This window comes from Solea solea, chromosome 12 (assembly GCF_958295425.1).
Source record: "Solea solea chromosome 12, fSolSol10.1, whole genome shotgun sequence".
Taxonomy (NCBI): domain Eukaryota; kingdom Metazoa; phylum Chordata; class Actinopteri; order Pleuronectiformes; family Soleidae; genus Solea; species Solea solea.
Genome location: NC_081145.1, coordinates 12577769 through 12593742, shown reverse-complemented (window position 1 = coordinate 12593742; position 15974 = coordinate 12577769). Strand labels below are relative to the sequence as shown.

Genomic DNA, 15974 nt, shown 5'->3' with positions numbered 1-15974 from the left:
ATGTTGACCAGTGGACTGTGTAGTGGACTATGGCTCTCGTTTGTATTTTCGTGCTGAAGGAAAGGAGGAGGAGGAGGAGGAGGAGGAAGAGTATTCAACTATGTTATGTGTAATCTGTTGTGTTCAGTGTCTTAGTTCTCTGAAGTTTAACCTTTATAATGATTTGAGTGTCGTTCTGGGGTTTTCTTCAGAATCATAGCGTTTTGAGGTCAGAGCTCCAGAGCCCAGATATTTAGTTTACAACTGTAAAAATGTAACATTTACTTTTGAGGAATGAGAGCCAATGAAACGACCAACATTTGTGTCAGCAGGTAGTTTTCAATCTAGGTCAAAGGACAGTTTGCCATGTCTCAGAATGAACTCTTCTAAAAAGTAAATTATAGTGGATAGGGTTGAATGTGTACCAGTGGACATGGGCTGCAACTAACAGTTATTCTTTCAATTATTTTGTCTAAATCGGTTAGTTGCTAGGTTCCCAAAATTCCAGAAAATGTTGATCTGTATTTCCTAAATCTCAACACCCTCAAACTATTTCTTTCTTTTGTACACAAACCACACATAATCACCTAGTGGACATTACAAAGACAAAGACATTTTTTGATTAAATCTTAAACCTTGGCTTCCATCACAAACAAATGATTCCTTCCTAATTTGCAATAAAACTTTGAGATTTATTCAAAGAACACAAAACAATTAACATATAAATGCACAAACATATAAAACATTTAAAAGCTATGCACAGCATATGTCTTTAATAAAAGTAGTATAAAAACTATTTAAATATGAAAATGTAAACATACTTGAAGCTGCGTCGCTGAGAAAGTGATGACGAGGAGGAAAAATCCCTCGGAGTGGACTAACTTTGATTTTACAGTGGTAGTAAGCTGCCAGTGTTTCATATTTAAGGTTTCAGTGGGGGCAGGACTGTGGCTTTGGACACAAAGGCATTTTCTTTAATATCGTGTATGTAAATAGTAAAATATCGAAGGAGAGTCACCTCTCCTTCGACACTCATGGACATTAGCTTATAAGAACCTATTTGAATATTCATGCAAATCTAAATTAAATGTCCCTAAAAGAACACCATCTAAACTTAATTTAATTTCCTTTTTGACAGGAACAGGTTTACAATATGTGGAACAAATGTCATGCAGAAGTGGTTTTAACCTTCACATCCAACCTGCACAACAAAGTGAATGAAGGCATTTCACAGTAAGTCAAACATTAATCCTAACACACACACACACACACACACACACACAAAATATACTGTAAGCAACTATTAAAGGCACTCTTTGGCAACAGAAATAAGGTTTAAGCTCATCTTCCTATTATACCTCATACTTGCCCATTATTTTTGTTGGTATAAAGGACTGTCAAAGCCGCTGTCCTGCTGCCGCTGTCTCAGCTCAGAGAACACAGGCCCAGAACAAACGTCTTGCTGCTTCACAGACTCCGAGCCAAGGATGGGTCCTCTCTGTGTACTCGTCTTCACACTGGCAAAGTTTAAGGTCTGTGTTTGAGGTGTCCTCTTGACAATGTCGTTATAAACCGTCAGGTCAGATGCATCTGGAGAGAGGCCACCAAACTCTCGCAAGTCGCCGGCTGAGGTAGCGGAAACAGAGAACGGCCTCACTGGTTCCACTTTCCTCCCCGAGTAGGAGAGTTTGGGAATGTGGAAGCTTGTGTCCGAGTCGCTGCTGGTCATGCTCCAGTCGACCCGTCTCATGTCTCTAATGGAAGCCTCCTGAATGAGAGCAGGTTTGCTCTGTTGCTCCGAGTCCTGGTGGTGGTCCGCTGTGCTGGAGTCTGTTTCCTGCAGGTACTGTTTCCTGGTCTTACTCCTCACAGAGTTTGCAGAAGTTTGAGGTTTCATGGCTGCTTCTAAGGTCTCATCCTTCCCACATACACGAGTGTCCTGGTGGCTCACAGGTTTAGTCCAGGCTGGTGCAGCGGATGCTTTCTGCTCTGTATCCACAGAGGTCTTTTCTCTGTGGGATCGCTCAGCTGCTCTGATGCCTGGCAGCTCAGGCAGCTCAGGCAGCTCAGGCAGGACAAGCTGGTTCTTATTGGAGCCCGCGATTCTCCCTGGCGCGCAGCCAGTGGTTGATATAGCAGTTGAACAATCTGCCAATACAAAATACAAATCAACAACACATTGATATTTAAAGAAAATGCAGTCCTCCAAAAAAAATGACTCACTTGGCAAACTGTAGTTCTTTCCAGATTTACTTTTGGTGGGCGTCTCCAGCACTTTAGCCATAGCTGCCAGTTTGCTCGCAGCATTCATTATTTTCTTTTCAGCTCTGCAGAAAATGAGAAAATCAATTTAATTAGCCTGAGGAGTCATGGTGAAGCAGGCAAACAAACAAACTCGTGCCAGGTATAGCCACTTGCCCTGTGGTATTTCCACCATCCTCCAGTAACTCCTGCAGACAGGTCAAATAATAACGCCGCATCTTTCTGGCAGTGTCCTGTCTCTCCCTCTGTACCTCCATGCGGATCATCTCTGCTGCTCGCTCCCGACTCTCCTGAAGGTAACGCAGCATGTCCGCTGTTGTTCAAAGAAAAAGAAAAAACATCAGTTATAATCTGTTGTTTACCAAGAACATTTGAGTGGAGATGATTTGGTATTTGCACACCACACATATTATTATCATCATTTTTTAGCACGTTAATATTTTTCAAACTCGTATGCAGTCACTCTGAGCTTTCAAATCAGTGTCTGAGTTTCACTGTGATATAGCAGATTTGTTCATACCAGAGTCGTTTTTTCTTTGTTTCGCTTGCCAACGGGTACACTTTCTATGTGTTTCTATGTGTTGTTAACGATGTGACGTTAATAATTAGCAAACATGCACAACTGGGACTGTTAACAAACAAACAGGACCTTCCTTCAATCTTCAAACTGCCTGTCATACATTCTTAAATCCATTCTGGAGAATCTGAATGTGGTAAAGATTAAGCTCCTATACCAATGAAGCTCGCCCCACCTGTTTCCTCCTGTTTTCTTGTCCTTATAATTTACTGACTCTATACATTACTTGACTGAAAAAAATATGATAAATCAGTAAATAATCACCAACCTCTGATTTTCTCTACAGTCGATAAGTATTGCTGCTTCATCTCTTCGAGGCCTTGCTGAATATTTTGCTGATGATCAGAACTCCTGTGAACAAGAACATTAAATATATTGATGTTAACCATGAAACAAATAGCACTCCATACGTATTATTATTAATGTCACCAAGGAGGTTGTTTTTACACACATTTGTTTGTCTGATTGTGAGCAGTGTACCTCAAAAAGTAAAGGATGCATTTTGATGACATTTTCTGGGGATGTAAGTTATGGCCTATGGTCTGAAATATGTGTCGGCTACAAACAAAAACACCGGCTAAGAAATGATAAAAACAACACAAACCTCGCTTCTTTGACCCTCTTCACTTCCTCTAGCTGCTGCTGATATTCCTGCTTTGCCTTCTGTAGGCTGCATTCATTCTCATCTATGAAAAACAGTGTATCCCATCAACAAAGAGGCACAGAGCATGTCATTTTTTGTAGATCATTTAAAATGGATAGAATAAATATACCTTTAAGTTGCTGCATGGCAGTTTTGTGTTCTCGAACACTGTGCTGCAGTTGACGGCAGGCCTTCTCCAAGTGTCTCTGCAGCTCCTGATTCTTCTTCTGCAGTTTACTTGAAGTCTCCGTGCACTCCTTTTTGCAACGAGCCAGTTCCTTCCTCTGAGACAAAGAGTCTGGACAGTAGTGGACAATATTGTTCAGTCAATTTGTTGATGGGTTAATCAAATCTGTTGACAATTTAACTTTTTTTATTATCCATTGTTTGGTTTTGCTCATATTACTGTGTTTCATTTCATGTTCTTATTTTAAGTCTTCTACCAAGTGGTTTTAAATTTGTGAAGCATTTAATAAGACGTGCTACGTAAAGATCATTATTATTATTACTACAATGCAAATGTATGAAAGCATATAATTTTCTTTGCACTTTCTATGCAATTTACACTGTTAAAAAAAGAAGAAACTAAAGGAGCTATGACTGAAAAAGTACTGACATACTTTGGATTTTGTCCATTTCTCTCTCATGATGTTCTTGAGTTTCTTTCAGCACACGGCCCAGTCTCTCCTCACTTATCTAAAAAAGGGACAGAAATTAAATCATGAAGGTAAAATCAGCTGAAACGTTCCCAGAGATCAGAGACACATTCACATCAGTGATAAATAAATGCTGCAGCACATAACCTTGCTGCCAGCTCTATGTACTGCTACAGTTTAACCATTGTGCTTTGAAGACTCTGCAAATGAATCAGCCATTGAGCTGAACCGGTCCTGTTAAACCATTGACAGATGGCACCACTTCATTTAATCATAGACGAGAAGAAAAGTCAGTAACAACTCACTCTCTTCCACTCCTTCTTGGCCTGAGCTACGGCTCTGCTGACGATGTCTATGCAGGATGTTTGGATCATGTGTGTTAATGTTACACTCTCTGATGGATCCTCGCTGCTCGTCCTGGTGTTGTCACTTCCCTGCTGATCAGTTCTGGAATCTTTGAGAAGTTGTGCTTGGATTTCTGCCAGCGCAGACTGAAGCTCTGTCATTAGGTCACTCCTTATCTGCTGCCTCTTCTCTGCCTGCCGACACCTCCACTCCTCCTCTCGGGCCCTCAGAGTCTCCTGAAGCTTGGCCTCCATCTGCAGGAGCAGCTCTTTATTCTGGAGTTCGGCATCATCTCTGGCTTGCTCCAAAGCCTGTTCCAGCTTCTTTTGCTGCTCTTGCAGTTTGGTTTTGTGCGCCTGCTCACTGCGAGCCTGAATGACTGAGATCTCCTGCTGTTTGTCTCTGTTCCATGCTGCTCGAGCTCCAGCTAGCTCAGCCTTCTGCAGGGCGGCTTGCTTTCTCCTCACTTGCTCCAGCTGGCTCTGGAGAGTTGCCACTTCCTCTTGTAGCTCCTCCATCCTCTCCGCTCCACAACTCTGCTCCTCCAGCTGGTTATTGTGCTTTTTAAGCCATTGCTCTTCTGCCTCCCTCAGGGCCTGGGTTACCTAAAACATTTGGAGAAATACACAATATAACAACAGAAAAGGGGCGTGACAGCAGCAACACCTTTTTACTCACACAGATAAAAATGATCGTACCTGTTGCTCAGTGCATTTTTCCTGTTCTTCCCATTTCTCCTTCTCTCTTTGGAGAGATGCTTGGTATTCTGGTAATGAACCCAAATCCTCAATCCAGTGATTGTACGCTCTGGTCACTGCACCTTCGACCTGTAACACCAACACATACACATCTATGTTCACTACTAACTCTGACCTATTGAAATAATAGAAGCACAAGTCAGAGGAGTCCTCAAGTTACAGAAGAAAGACAATAAGTATCAATGTGAGAGTAGGGCTTGGTATCAAACATCAATACCAACATTCAATATCAAATTTCGATACCTAAGGAGTCAATCTCATCAGTGTTGAAGCCAATAAAAAAAGCAGGACACTGTCTGACAGTATTTATGATTGGCTGTCTTGGGGTGTGCACAAAGTCACGACCAGAGACAGTGTGTGTGTGTGTGTGTGTGTGTGTGTTTTTGTGTTGTTTTTTGAAAGGATGGTGCTTGTTTAATGAATGAAGATATGTTAAGAAGATCTTAAAAGAGACGCAGCTAATTTAATTGAACCATTGATAATGCCAGGAATAAATTGGAGAGCAGAAAGTTGGTCCATGTTCAATTGCGGGTCGGCATCAATAACATGTCTTTCTGTTTCCATAAGATTCCATAAAAGTAACATCAAAAACAATACTATATAAAAAAATATATTTTAATCATTATCCAACTCTAGATGAGAATTATATGTATAAGACCTGCTTGGCCATGTCCTCCAGATGTTTTTCTTGAAGATCTCGCTGGGTTTGTTTCTTGGCTTCTTCCACAGCTTTGCATTTCACTTTATCAGCTTCCAGTTGCAACTGTTGTTTCTGGGCATGGAGCCTGGAGTTCAGCTCCCCAACAGTAATCGTCACACCTCTGCCTTCAACCTCATCTGTCTGACAGGATCCCTCAGCAGTCTCTCTGTGTTTCTCTCTCCGAGCCTCCTCAAGCCTCTGGGTCCAAGTTCTCTCCATCTGTACAGAAGCAGGACAGAAGTGTTTGTAAGTCAAATTCCTTATAGAACTTGAATAAGCTGATTAGTAAATAAGTGAAAACATACCTGTTGCAGATCTTCCTTACAGGCAGCCTTGGTTGAAGCCACATGAGAGTTCACCTGCTGCTGGATCTCTACCTCCTTCTGTTTGGACCACAGAGCTTTTAGCTGGTTTAGTGACGCCCGATGCTGAGCCTCGAGCTCCACCCTCAGCTTCTCCACAGCTCTATCATTCTCCTCTCTCATTTTTTGCTGAGAAGAACAACCAATAACAAATCATTTTTCACTATTTGTTTGACAAATATAAGAATCATGTGAACATTTGTTTCTCATACATTTTTCCATACACAGGGTCCATTATTTGTATACCTCATTTTCTCTGATCAAAGCTTCCTCCTCGTCCTTGTTCTGCGTTCTTTCTTCGAGCATGTCCTTTTCTTTGCACACGGATATATAGCATTCTTGTACAGCCAACAGTTTATCATTGGCCTCAGACAGCTGGGTCCTGTATAGGAAGACACATGTTTACAAGTAGGAAAGGTTTGCAAAGGTTGCTTTAAGTTGTGAGTGGCAGCAGTGGACAGCTTACTGTAACTGTTGGACCTGCTGCTGGTGCTGCTCAGTTAGCTGTTCAAGCTGAGCGTCATATTCCAGCATGAGCTCCGTTTTGACCCGGTTCACCACATCATCCCTATACTGCTGATGAATCCGCTCAGCTCTTCATGAAGAAACAATGATTGTATACGTGAATCAAAACAAGCACTGCTAAAGAAAAAAAGTCTACTAGTCATTAACATCCTCCGTGTCTTACCTCTCAGCAGCCTCCTGCTTTTCTTGGTCCAGCTCCTGGATCATCTCCCTCATCTTAGTGCACAGCTCTGAGTTGGCAGACCTCACCTTCTCCTCACTCTGTTTGAGCTCTTTATTATTTTTCTCCAGTGCCTAACAATTAGGACAGACCAACCATCATTCATGATTTCTCGCAAAAACAAAAAACACGATGAGTTGTAATAATCAGCTGCAACTAACCTCCACTTGTTCCTGCAAGTGTCGCTTGTCTTCCTGTAATCTCATCAAATCCTTCTGAGACTCTCCAGTCATGTCTAAATGTTTCATCTGGCTTTTCTCCCTGACCTGCAGACATGCAATTTCATTTCTTAAAACAGGTTTATGGATTATGCTCTGGCGTGAGAGTAGGGGACAGGTGGAAGAGAGTCTGGAGAAATGAAAGGAATAGGGGTAGAGAAAAGGGATGAGTTTAAATAAATAAATAATTAAAACCTGAGGTAAACCATCTAAAGCAATTGACAGTGCACAAAAGAGGTGAAGAGAGTGCAGGCAGGGTGGAGTGGGTGGAGACAAGTGTCTGGGCTGATGTGTGACAGAAGGATAGCAGCAAATTTGAAAGGGAAGGTCTATCAGACAGGAGTGAGGCCAGCCATCATGTTTGGCCAGCTCAGGTTGAATGGTTTGGAGATAAACTAAGAGAGGCCAGTTTGAGATGGTTTGTTCACATGTAGAAGAGGGATAGTGATTATATTGGACAAAAGATGTTAAAGATAAAGCTGCCATGCAGGAGGAAAAGAGGAAGACCACATAGAAGGTTCATGGATGTTGTGAATGAGGACATGAGGACAGTTGGTGTAACAGAAGAGGAGGAAGATATTTATACATTATGCTCCCACACTATTTACACCAGGTTTGAGTTCCCTATTCTTTAACAACACAATAATGAGTTCCTTTGTATTCCAGTCCAGTAGAAACATGTTGTGGGAAAACATCCAAATATGTAATTGATCCATTTGTTTTTAATATGTTCCTAATCTACTTGGACAATGTAAAACGTCTTAGCCAGCAGATCGAGATTATGTCAAGTGTCTGATCATATAGTGCAGATTTCTCACCGAAGAGCTGAGCTTGGCTTCATCTAACTGAGTGTGCAGTTCGTTCACTTGGCTCCGACAGTGCTGGAGATCCTCCTGCAGCTGACTGATCTTCTGCCGCTTCCCCTTCAGACTTCCCAGGCAGCGCTGCATCTCCACTCGCAGCAGCCGTAAAGCCTCGTCCTTGGGCAGCTTGGAGTCTGACAGGTGAGTCAAGGCCGTGCTGACAAATCAGTAGGGAAAAATTAGATTTTGGCTCAAAGAATCGTGAGCCTAAATTTTTAATCACAGTACATACTAGCACTAACATCATTGACTAAGATGTACCTGTGAAGTGTGCCATTTTTCCTTTTCTTTAATCCTAAATCCACACACGATTCAGACAGATGGTTCTCCCAGTCATTATTTAGGTCTAATGCAATGACACCATGTTTCACAGCAGACTCATACAGAGAAATCTGATCCTTTAAATCTGCTAGATCCTCCTTCAGAATAAAACAGAAAAGAAAATAGTTTCATAAATTAAAGTCTTTTGGTTAGTGATTCAGAAAAGAACAGAAAAGCAGGCAGCAAACCTGCAAGGCTTTGTTCATGTTTTCACTCAGTGCCTTGGCCGATTGAGCCTGTTGTAGTTTAATTTGCATCTGACTCATCTCCTGCACTGAACCTAAAGAAAACAGAACCACAGTGGATAAAACTTACAATTTAGACACAAGTAAAGTTAAAGATCAGTGCATAGAAATTGTTCAATGAAGTCCAGATAAAGACCCCTGTATTCACCTGTCTGCAGTAGTTTGGCACACTGTTGTTGATTCACCTCCAGGCTCTGAGTGAGAGTGTTGATAATTCTGGCTCTCTCCAGTTGCTCCTCTTCTCTCTGGCTCTCCAACTTCTTCACCTGCTCTCGTAACCCCTGACTGACATCGGTCTGAAAGTAACAGTGGCAGAATATATGGGTTAGCCTGTTGTTGCATTAATATCTTTTCCTTTGCCGCAGAAGACAGAAGAGCTGCTCACCTGTTCACTCAGGGCCTGACAGGCAGAGTCCAGCTTCTGCTGCAGAGCCAACAGTACAACCTCGTGCTGTTCTCTGATGACAATGAGGTCCCTGTCGTGCTGCTCTCTCGTTTTGGACAGGGTGTCAGAACGACAAAGCTCCAACATCTGCTGCTTCATACTGTCCACTGCCGCCTCAGCCACCCTCTGCTTCTTCACGTTCTGCAAGCAAAGGGAAAACTATGCTATTAAACTGTCAGTTAAGATATTAATGCTGCCTATTCCAGTGAGTCCTTGACACCTGATTCAGAAAACACAGTTTTCAAGTTTCATCAGATGTTTAGGCCTGCACAGCTACCACTACTTTTATTTTAAAAGCATTAGGTAAATCAAGTATTGCTGATTATTGCTTTCAAATTTATATGTTGCAGTTTGATTTGCATTGCATTTATCTCCTGTACTGTACCTATAGAGACCATATATGTATCTTCATTAATGATGTAATGAACACTGTCTTTTTCTTTGCTCTAATCAATTAAAAGGGAAACAGGAAAGGTTAGGGTAGTTTGTGTCATCACAGAACTTACCTCATGGTCTCTCTCAGTCAGAATCTGTATTTGCTGCTCCATTGCCTTCACTTTGTTTTGCATATGAACCTCGTTCTCCTTGGCCTCCTCAACCAATTTGCTTGATTCCTTTAGACTTACTGCAAGGCCATCCTTTTCATCTATTGATGACAAAATATGATGATGAAAACGGTCTCATGGGAAGCACATCCATCAAAGAACAAGGGCACAACGGGCCAGTGCAGGACTCAATGTTTCTAAAGACAGAGCAAGGCCTCTTCTCAGCCACAGGGGGGCAGATATGTCACCGAGTGAAAACATAAACTAAACCATTTTCATCACCAATCTTAATAAATTACTATAATTCAAAGACACACAGACAGTAACCCATTTGTAAGAGTCAAACAGACTTCCAAAATAAGTCATAACATGCAACATAAAAAGTCAAACCTCCAAATATCAAAAAATAAGACCAGTGTATTTTACAAGCTTGATTTTGTTCTGCAATAAAGGGAAGTGCAACTCACACCTGCCTCTTCAGAAGATAAAACTGTGAAAAGTACCTTTGACAATTGCAAACTGATGATCGATGTATCTCATATTGCGCCTTGAATCTTCCAGTTTTCGCTCCAAGTCTTCAATTTGCCTCTGCTGAGCTTTGTTCAAAACCTGCAGTTGTGCAAGCTGCTCCCTGTCAGCAGTTTCTGAAACACAGCACAAAACCATTTATACTCATAAGATAATTTATATGGCTGGTACCTGGAACAACACCTTATTATTTTTTTTTACTTTATAATTAAAATAATGTCCACCATTGAGTGAGTTGTGAGTACTCTTGCAATAGCAGGTGAAAGCAACAGAATATTTCAGATTCCTATTTTTCACCTGGACAGATTTGCTCAGCCAGTTCAGCAAACGGCCAAAAGATCAATTCCCAGCTATCACACACCAGTCCTTTTCTCGTTCAGCAACTAATAAAGTCAGTAGTACTCACGTTGTGTTGAGTCGAGGAATTCTCTTTGTAGATGGTCAAACTGATCACCTTGATGTGTGGCCTGTGAGTGAAACATCTTTGGCTGATGAGGATTATAGTTGGCCTTGTACTGATTTACAACTCCAGCTCCAGGCTTTAAATTTAGAAAAGCAAAGGCAAAAAATAACACAACACTCAATATCACACAATTCACACCATTATATCATTCTCAAACAAACAATTAAGTTTAAACTTCCTGAAAACATTTTGAAATGAGCATGTACTACTCTAGGACGCAGTCACTAAAATGAAGCATGAAATACCTTAAAATATTGCTAAAATAACTACCAAACCTAAGACCCTGCTGTCACTTTAGTGGATTGCAGTAATGAAATTATCTACTCACTTGAAACTGATTCCTGGCGTTGTTGTCCTCGTGGCTTTGTATGTCTCTGTATCCTCCTTCCCCATTATATTCCACATGGTTGTTGGTGCTTTGAGAGTATGGTTTACACTCAAACTCTGTGGAGAATTCATTAGTCTCAGTGGATTTTTCTGTGCCCATGCTGGTGTAGGTGTAGTCCTGCCCCTGGGTGTACTGGTGATCCTCTGGCTGCTGGACCCAGGTGTGAGGTTGAAGATGCCGCTGCTGTCCACTGATCTGATCGGCATGATCCTCATAAGTAAACTCATCATGAGACCCTTGATCGTAGTTGGCTTCATAGTGCTTCAGACATTTATTGAAAAAACAGGGATTTAATTATCTTTCAGAAGTTTAAAAATCTAAAAATTTACAATGAAAATAAACCAACACACAACCTGTTCGTTGGAGGCCGTCTTTGGATGATTTGACCACTGCTGAGCCCACGTTGACTGTGGACTGTGTAAAGAGGACAATAAAAGGCAGAGAAATGATTATGCCCTGTTAAACCTGCCTGTGTCACATCCTCCAAAACTGAAATTATTAGTGTGTCAGCAGCACCATCAAGTGTGTTACCTGTTAACAGTGATTTTATTACTGCAGGTAGAGTACTCCAACTCTGGGGTGGAGTCTCTGCTATCCTCCAGCATGTCATCCGGCAGGTCTGTAAGTAGTTTGTGCAGCTGTAGAAAAACAGCACATGGAAATGAGTCACCAGGGTTGCTTCGCAACCGAGTAATAAAGTAACACAGATTTGTTTTAAAAAGGACAGAAGCAATCGCCTGACAGATGGAGAAACAGAATGTGTCAGAGGGCATGTTTGCTTAAAGAAACCAACTGATCTAAAATGTGTGTTACAGTGAGTATGAAGACTCTTAACTGAGAGGGTGTGCTGCTTTTAAAATGTTTGATTCATTAACATTTAGGGTATTTCATTTTTTGAAGCAATGACTGAAATAAAGCCATTTTCAACACTCACAGCATACATTACATTACATTACATGTCATTTAGCAGACGCTTTTATCCAAAGCGACTTACAATAAGTGCATTTAAACATGTGGGTACGAACAAGAGCTTGAAGTAAGAGCGTCAAGTAAGCCAAACTATAAAGTGCTAGTCATAAGTGCAATGTATGAGCACATTTTTGTCTTAGTCAAGGTAGAGGCGGAAGAAATGTGTTTTTAGTCGGTGGCGGAAGATGTGAAGGCTTTCTGCTGTCCGGATGTCAATGGGGAGTTCGTTCCACCATTTAGGAGCTAGGACAGTCAACAATACAATATGTTGTGTATTCCTAAATTAAAATGTTAGTTCTTTCCAACACAAAAACAAAATTCTCTGAAAGTTTCAACCAGCCATGTGGGGCAGAACAAGTAGAGCCTGTAAGACTTACTTCCCATAAGGACTGTTGTATATTCCTCAGATCATCCACTGTGTCCAAAAACAAAAGACCCATATTATCCCACTAACACATGTACAAAGATTGAAGCAGTTCCACTTCAGCTGTGAAGCCACATCACAACCTCCCAGCCTTTTTTTTTTTTTTTATCAGCACTGAAGACCTTCACTGAGAACCATCCAATGTGCCTGGCATGCTCTCAGCTCCCAGTAGCATTCTTGTGTTTTGCTCCCAAAGAAGTTCATTGTTTAGACAATATATATAGAGAGACAGGGTTAACTGGAGCAGAAACATTCCAATCACCGGAGACAAACATGTGACACTTCCCTGTCGTGTGTAATAGCCTGTATCAAAGGGAATAAAATCCATGCAAAGAAATAATATTCAAAGTCCTGTTCTTCTGAGTGAGGCAGCTGATTATTAAGGCACTCAGTTTCTTCATGCTTGCTCTGCTCAAGCAAGAGTGGGCTCAAACAAACTCATGGAGGGAAAGTAAGAAAAAACATAGGGCAGAGCTAGTTTCAGTGTGACACACCTGAAAGGAGTTTTTTTTTTCCTATGAGCCAATAATAGCTCAGGTTCATGGTGCAACAGGCATGTAGGTGTGAGTTATAATACAGCACGGCACTTTAGCTGTGAAGCTGCTGGTGAAATTCAAACAGTGCACACTTTAAATGCTTCCCCATAAAAAAACAATACAAACTCTAATCAGAACCCAAGCAACTAAAGTACCAAAAAATGCATAGCTAATGGGAACCTGACAAATTTTCAGTAAATAGACAAATGTGTGGTTTATACGTGGTTCCATGGCTTTTAATAGTATAAATCATGAAAATGTATGTCTTAAAATTGCAACATAAAAGGGTTAGGGTAAGGGGCTAGCTTACTGATTTGCTCAACAGTCTATGCAGGTGAAATGGGGTAATTCTGTATCAGATTCATTTTATGTCTCTAATAGAGTATGATAAGGTGCCAATATTATGCCCCAGTTTAAATGTCAACAACTAATATTTGTCACAGCAGGTAAATGCATACAATACAAGGTGTTGTATGTTTGGCAATATTCACATCAACCCCCTTCTGTATGCAGATGATCTAATTATAATACTAATATTAAATTAATCTATTTTAATTAAACTATGATGATTATTGATTAATCATTTGAGAGTATTTTTAATAATTAAAACAAGCTCACTGATTTTTGAATACTTTCTGGTTACTTTGCTGGTTAATTTATCAATCATACAGTAATATCTCTTGGAAATGGCTGGTTTACCTATCCAGAATAATATCAGTTGTTAACTAAATGACAGTAAACATATTCAAATAGAAATGTTCTATTATGCACAAATTTTCCTAGGAATAGTTTGGGAAACACTGATTTAGAGCATTCTGCAGTGCACAACATACTGCCCATTTGTGGCAATCATTCAGAAACAGCAACATGCAGAGAGTTAATGTGGCTTATAATGACATCAATGACTTCAGCTGCCAAGATAGAATGAATGAAATGTAAAAGGTAATCAAAAGTAATGAACAAAAATTATATTTGGAAGAAAAAAAAAATTTGTTAACTTTCATAAATATGATTATTAATTTGGGCTGGCTCTGTCATCAGCAACCAGAGAAGCTTTCAGTTCAAGTGGCATTGGTTCCTTGGCATACCTGGCAACTTTGGGCTGCTGTGGAGTAGAGGGAGGGGGACACTCTCCAGTGTTAAATTTGGACTGCAGGACCTGTTTTAAAATCTAGTTGCAGGTCTAAATATAATAAATATAATACCTACAGAACTTCACATAGCACAGTTTATTGTATTTTTCAGCAATTTAATTTCTCTCTGGGCATTTATATTAGCTGATGTTTGACAAATAATCGGACCCTGCTCAAGCAATCTGGGATGTGTTGACAAAACTCACAGCTGCACATAAAGCACAAAACAAACAGAACACATGAAACACACACATAAACCCATCATGTTCACAGTGGTGTATGTGCTGTAAGAGTGATCATGCACCTCTTGTTCTCTGGCATAGTCCTCTTGGTCGTACTCTTCCTCTTCATGTTGGGTTTGAAGAGCAGCGCTGTCAAAGTCAATAGACATGTTGCACAGACTCCAGGTGTAGGCTGTGATGGTAAAAGAGATATGGGAAAAATACTGTCAATTGAGGGAAAACACAAACAAACAACCAGAAACTAGTGTGCAGGCTGGGGTGTATTACAGCTTTTTTATTGTTTTATTTATCTCTGATGTACAGCACTTTGTTTCAGCTGTTGTTGTTTTTGAACGGTTTTATAAATAAAGTTGGATTGGATTGGACGGCTTTCAGTTCCTCTGTAGTCAAAATGAGGACTTGATATATCCAGAACATCATTTGTCTTTGGATATCTTAAAACCCTTTAAAAAAAAAAATCAAATAACAAATAACAAAATGTTCTTCTTATGAATATATTTAATTAAATTGTCGATAAATTGTAGATCTGTAACTAAATTATATCTATTGTTAATTTGAGATATTCCACTGGAATTATTACTAGCCAGAATTAAATCATAAATAGGGGCTGTGTTCTTCAAGTTCTAATATGCAATGTTAGACATTTAGATTCAAAGGCTTTTATGTAGACAGAGATAACCTGATAAGTCAGGTTAAGCATCATACTATTGTGGTTACGAACACAATACTGGGATCTAATGCTAAAGCTAACCAGTATGTGATGGTTAAAGTTCTATCACTGCCTCATATAGTAAAAACACACATGCATCTTACCTGTCAATGAAAATGGGACGCAGTTTTCTTGACTTGAGCGACGTTGGCGTTTCTAATATTTGGCATTTACATGACAAATCACTGACGCTAGCTAACTAGCCATGTTAGCTTGTCTTAGCAACAACAACTACAACGGGTCCGACTAACGCTGAAAAAGTGACTTGGCCATGCTTTGAAAAAACCTCCGGCAAACTCGTCCATTCAGAATGACATGTTAGTAAGCCTGTGTGCGTTTTATGGCAGTCTGTGTGAATGTCATCATTCCGTAATCTTTGTAAGGAAAATTAAACAGACAACCGGCAGCAGATACAGTATGGAACGTCCTCTTTAAGAACAGCGGACTGCCCTCTTTGAAAAGTCGCGGGCATTAGCAGCGCCAACACCCCCAACACACACATGTTTGCGCTTCAGTCATAGTGAGGACCCTCATAGACCTTTCCCTTTACCTTAACCCAATTCTAACCCTAACCCTAAAACTAAATCTTAACCCCCCAAAAAGCCCTTTACAGGTGTGCGGACCGGCCATAATATCCTCACTCCGTATGGTTTACACGTTTGTTTGGTCCTCATATAGCACAGATACACACATGCTACATTGACTTCCATTCATTTGGACAACTGGTCCTGACATGGCCGGTGTTTATGCCTGTAAATGTCTCAAAGACGTAACAAAAGAGAAGAAATGTGCATGTCTTAATGTTAATAAATTGCAGTTTATTTGTTTTTCAAAACAAAAGTATACAGTCAAGTCGTATTCAAGAGCAAACAAGGAAAAAAAAGGAAGAACAGGATGTGTGCGCACCGTTGCTCAAGT

The 15974-nt window shown here is 40.5% G+C and overlaps 1 protein-coding gene across 2 annotated transcripts; it reads right to left on the bottom strand.

The window, feature by feature from the left end:
- Window positions 1-623: 623 nt before the first annotated feature.
- cep152 (centrosomal protein 152) lies at window positions 624-15558 on the bottom strand. 2 transcript variants are annotated; one of them, XM_058644349.1, is made up of 28 exons: window positions 15161-15558; window positions 14410-14519; window positions 11575-11681; window positions 11397-11457; window positions 10984-11304; window positions 10599-10731; window positions 10168-10308; window positions 9626-9765; window positions 9060-9260; window positions 8823-8970; window positions 8618-8709; window positions 8370-8527; window positions 8064-8265; window positions 7189-7293; window positions 6971-7101; window positions 6749-6877; window positions 6529-6664; window positions 6226-6411; window positions 5879-6139; window positions 5161-5289; window positions 4423-5067; window positions 4082-4157; window positions 3592-3759; window positions 3423-3504; window positions 3087-3169; window positions 2398-2554; window positions 2203-2306; window positions 624-2127 (listed from the first exon to the last, which is right to left on the bottom strand). In XM_058644349.1, exons 2-28 carry the CDS (start codon window positions 14494-14496, stop codon window positions 1352-1354), a joined length of 4959 nt encoding a protein of 1652 aa, XP_058500332.1. In that variant the 5' UTR covers window positions 14497-14519; window positions 15161-15558; the 3' UTR covers window positions 624-1351. The 2 variants fall into 2 exon arrangements, with proteins under 2 accessions (XP_058500332.1, XP_058500333.1); XM_058644350.1 differs by lacking the exons at window positions 14410-14519; window positions 15161-15558 and adding an exon at window positions 12390-12529.
- Window positions 15559-15974: the final 416 nt, after the last annotated feature.

Bases quoted from the DNA above. Each gene is read 5' to 3' on its own strand.
- cep152 (XM_058644349.1), bottom strand. From the start codon at position 14,496: ATGTCTATTGACTTTGACAGCGCTGCTCTTCAAACCCAACATGAAGAG. The intron at 3,505-3,591 runs GTATATTTATTC...TGTTTTTCATAG, and splicing joins TGCCATGCAGCAACTTAAAG to ATGAGAATGAATGCAGCCTA. The intron at 3,170-3,422 runs GTTTGTGTTGTT...TCTTGTTCACAG, and splicing joins AAGAGGGTCAAAGAAGCGAG to GAGTTCTGATCATCAGCAAA.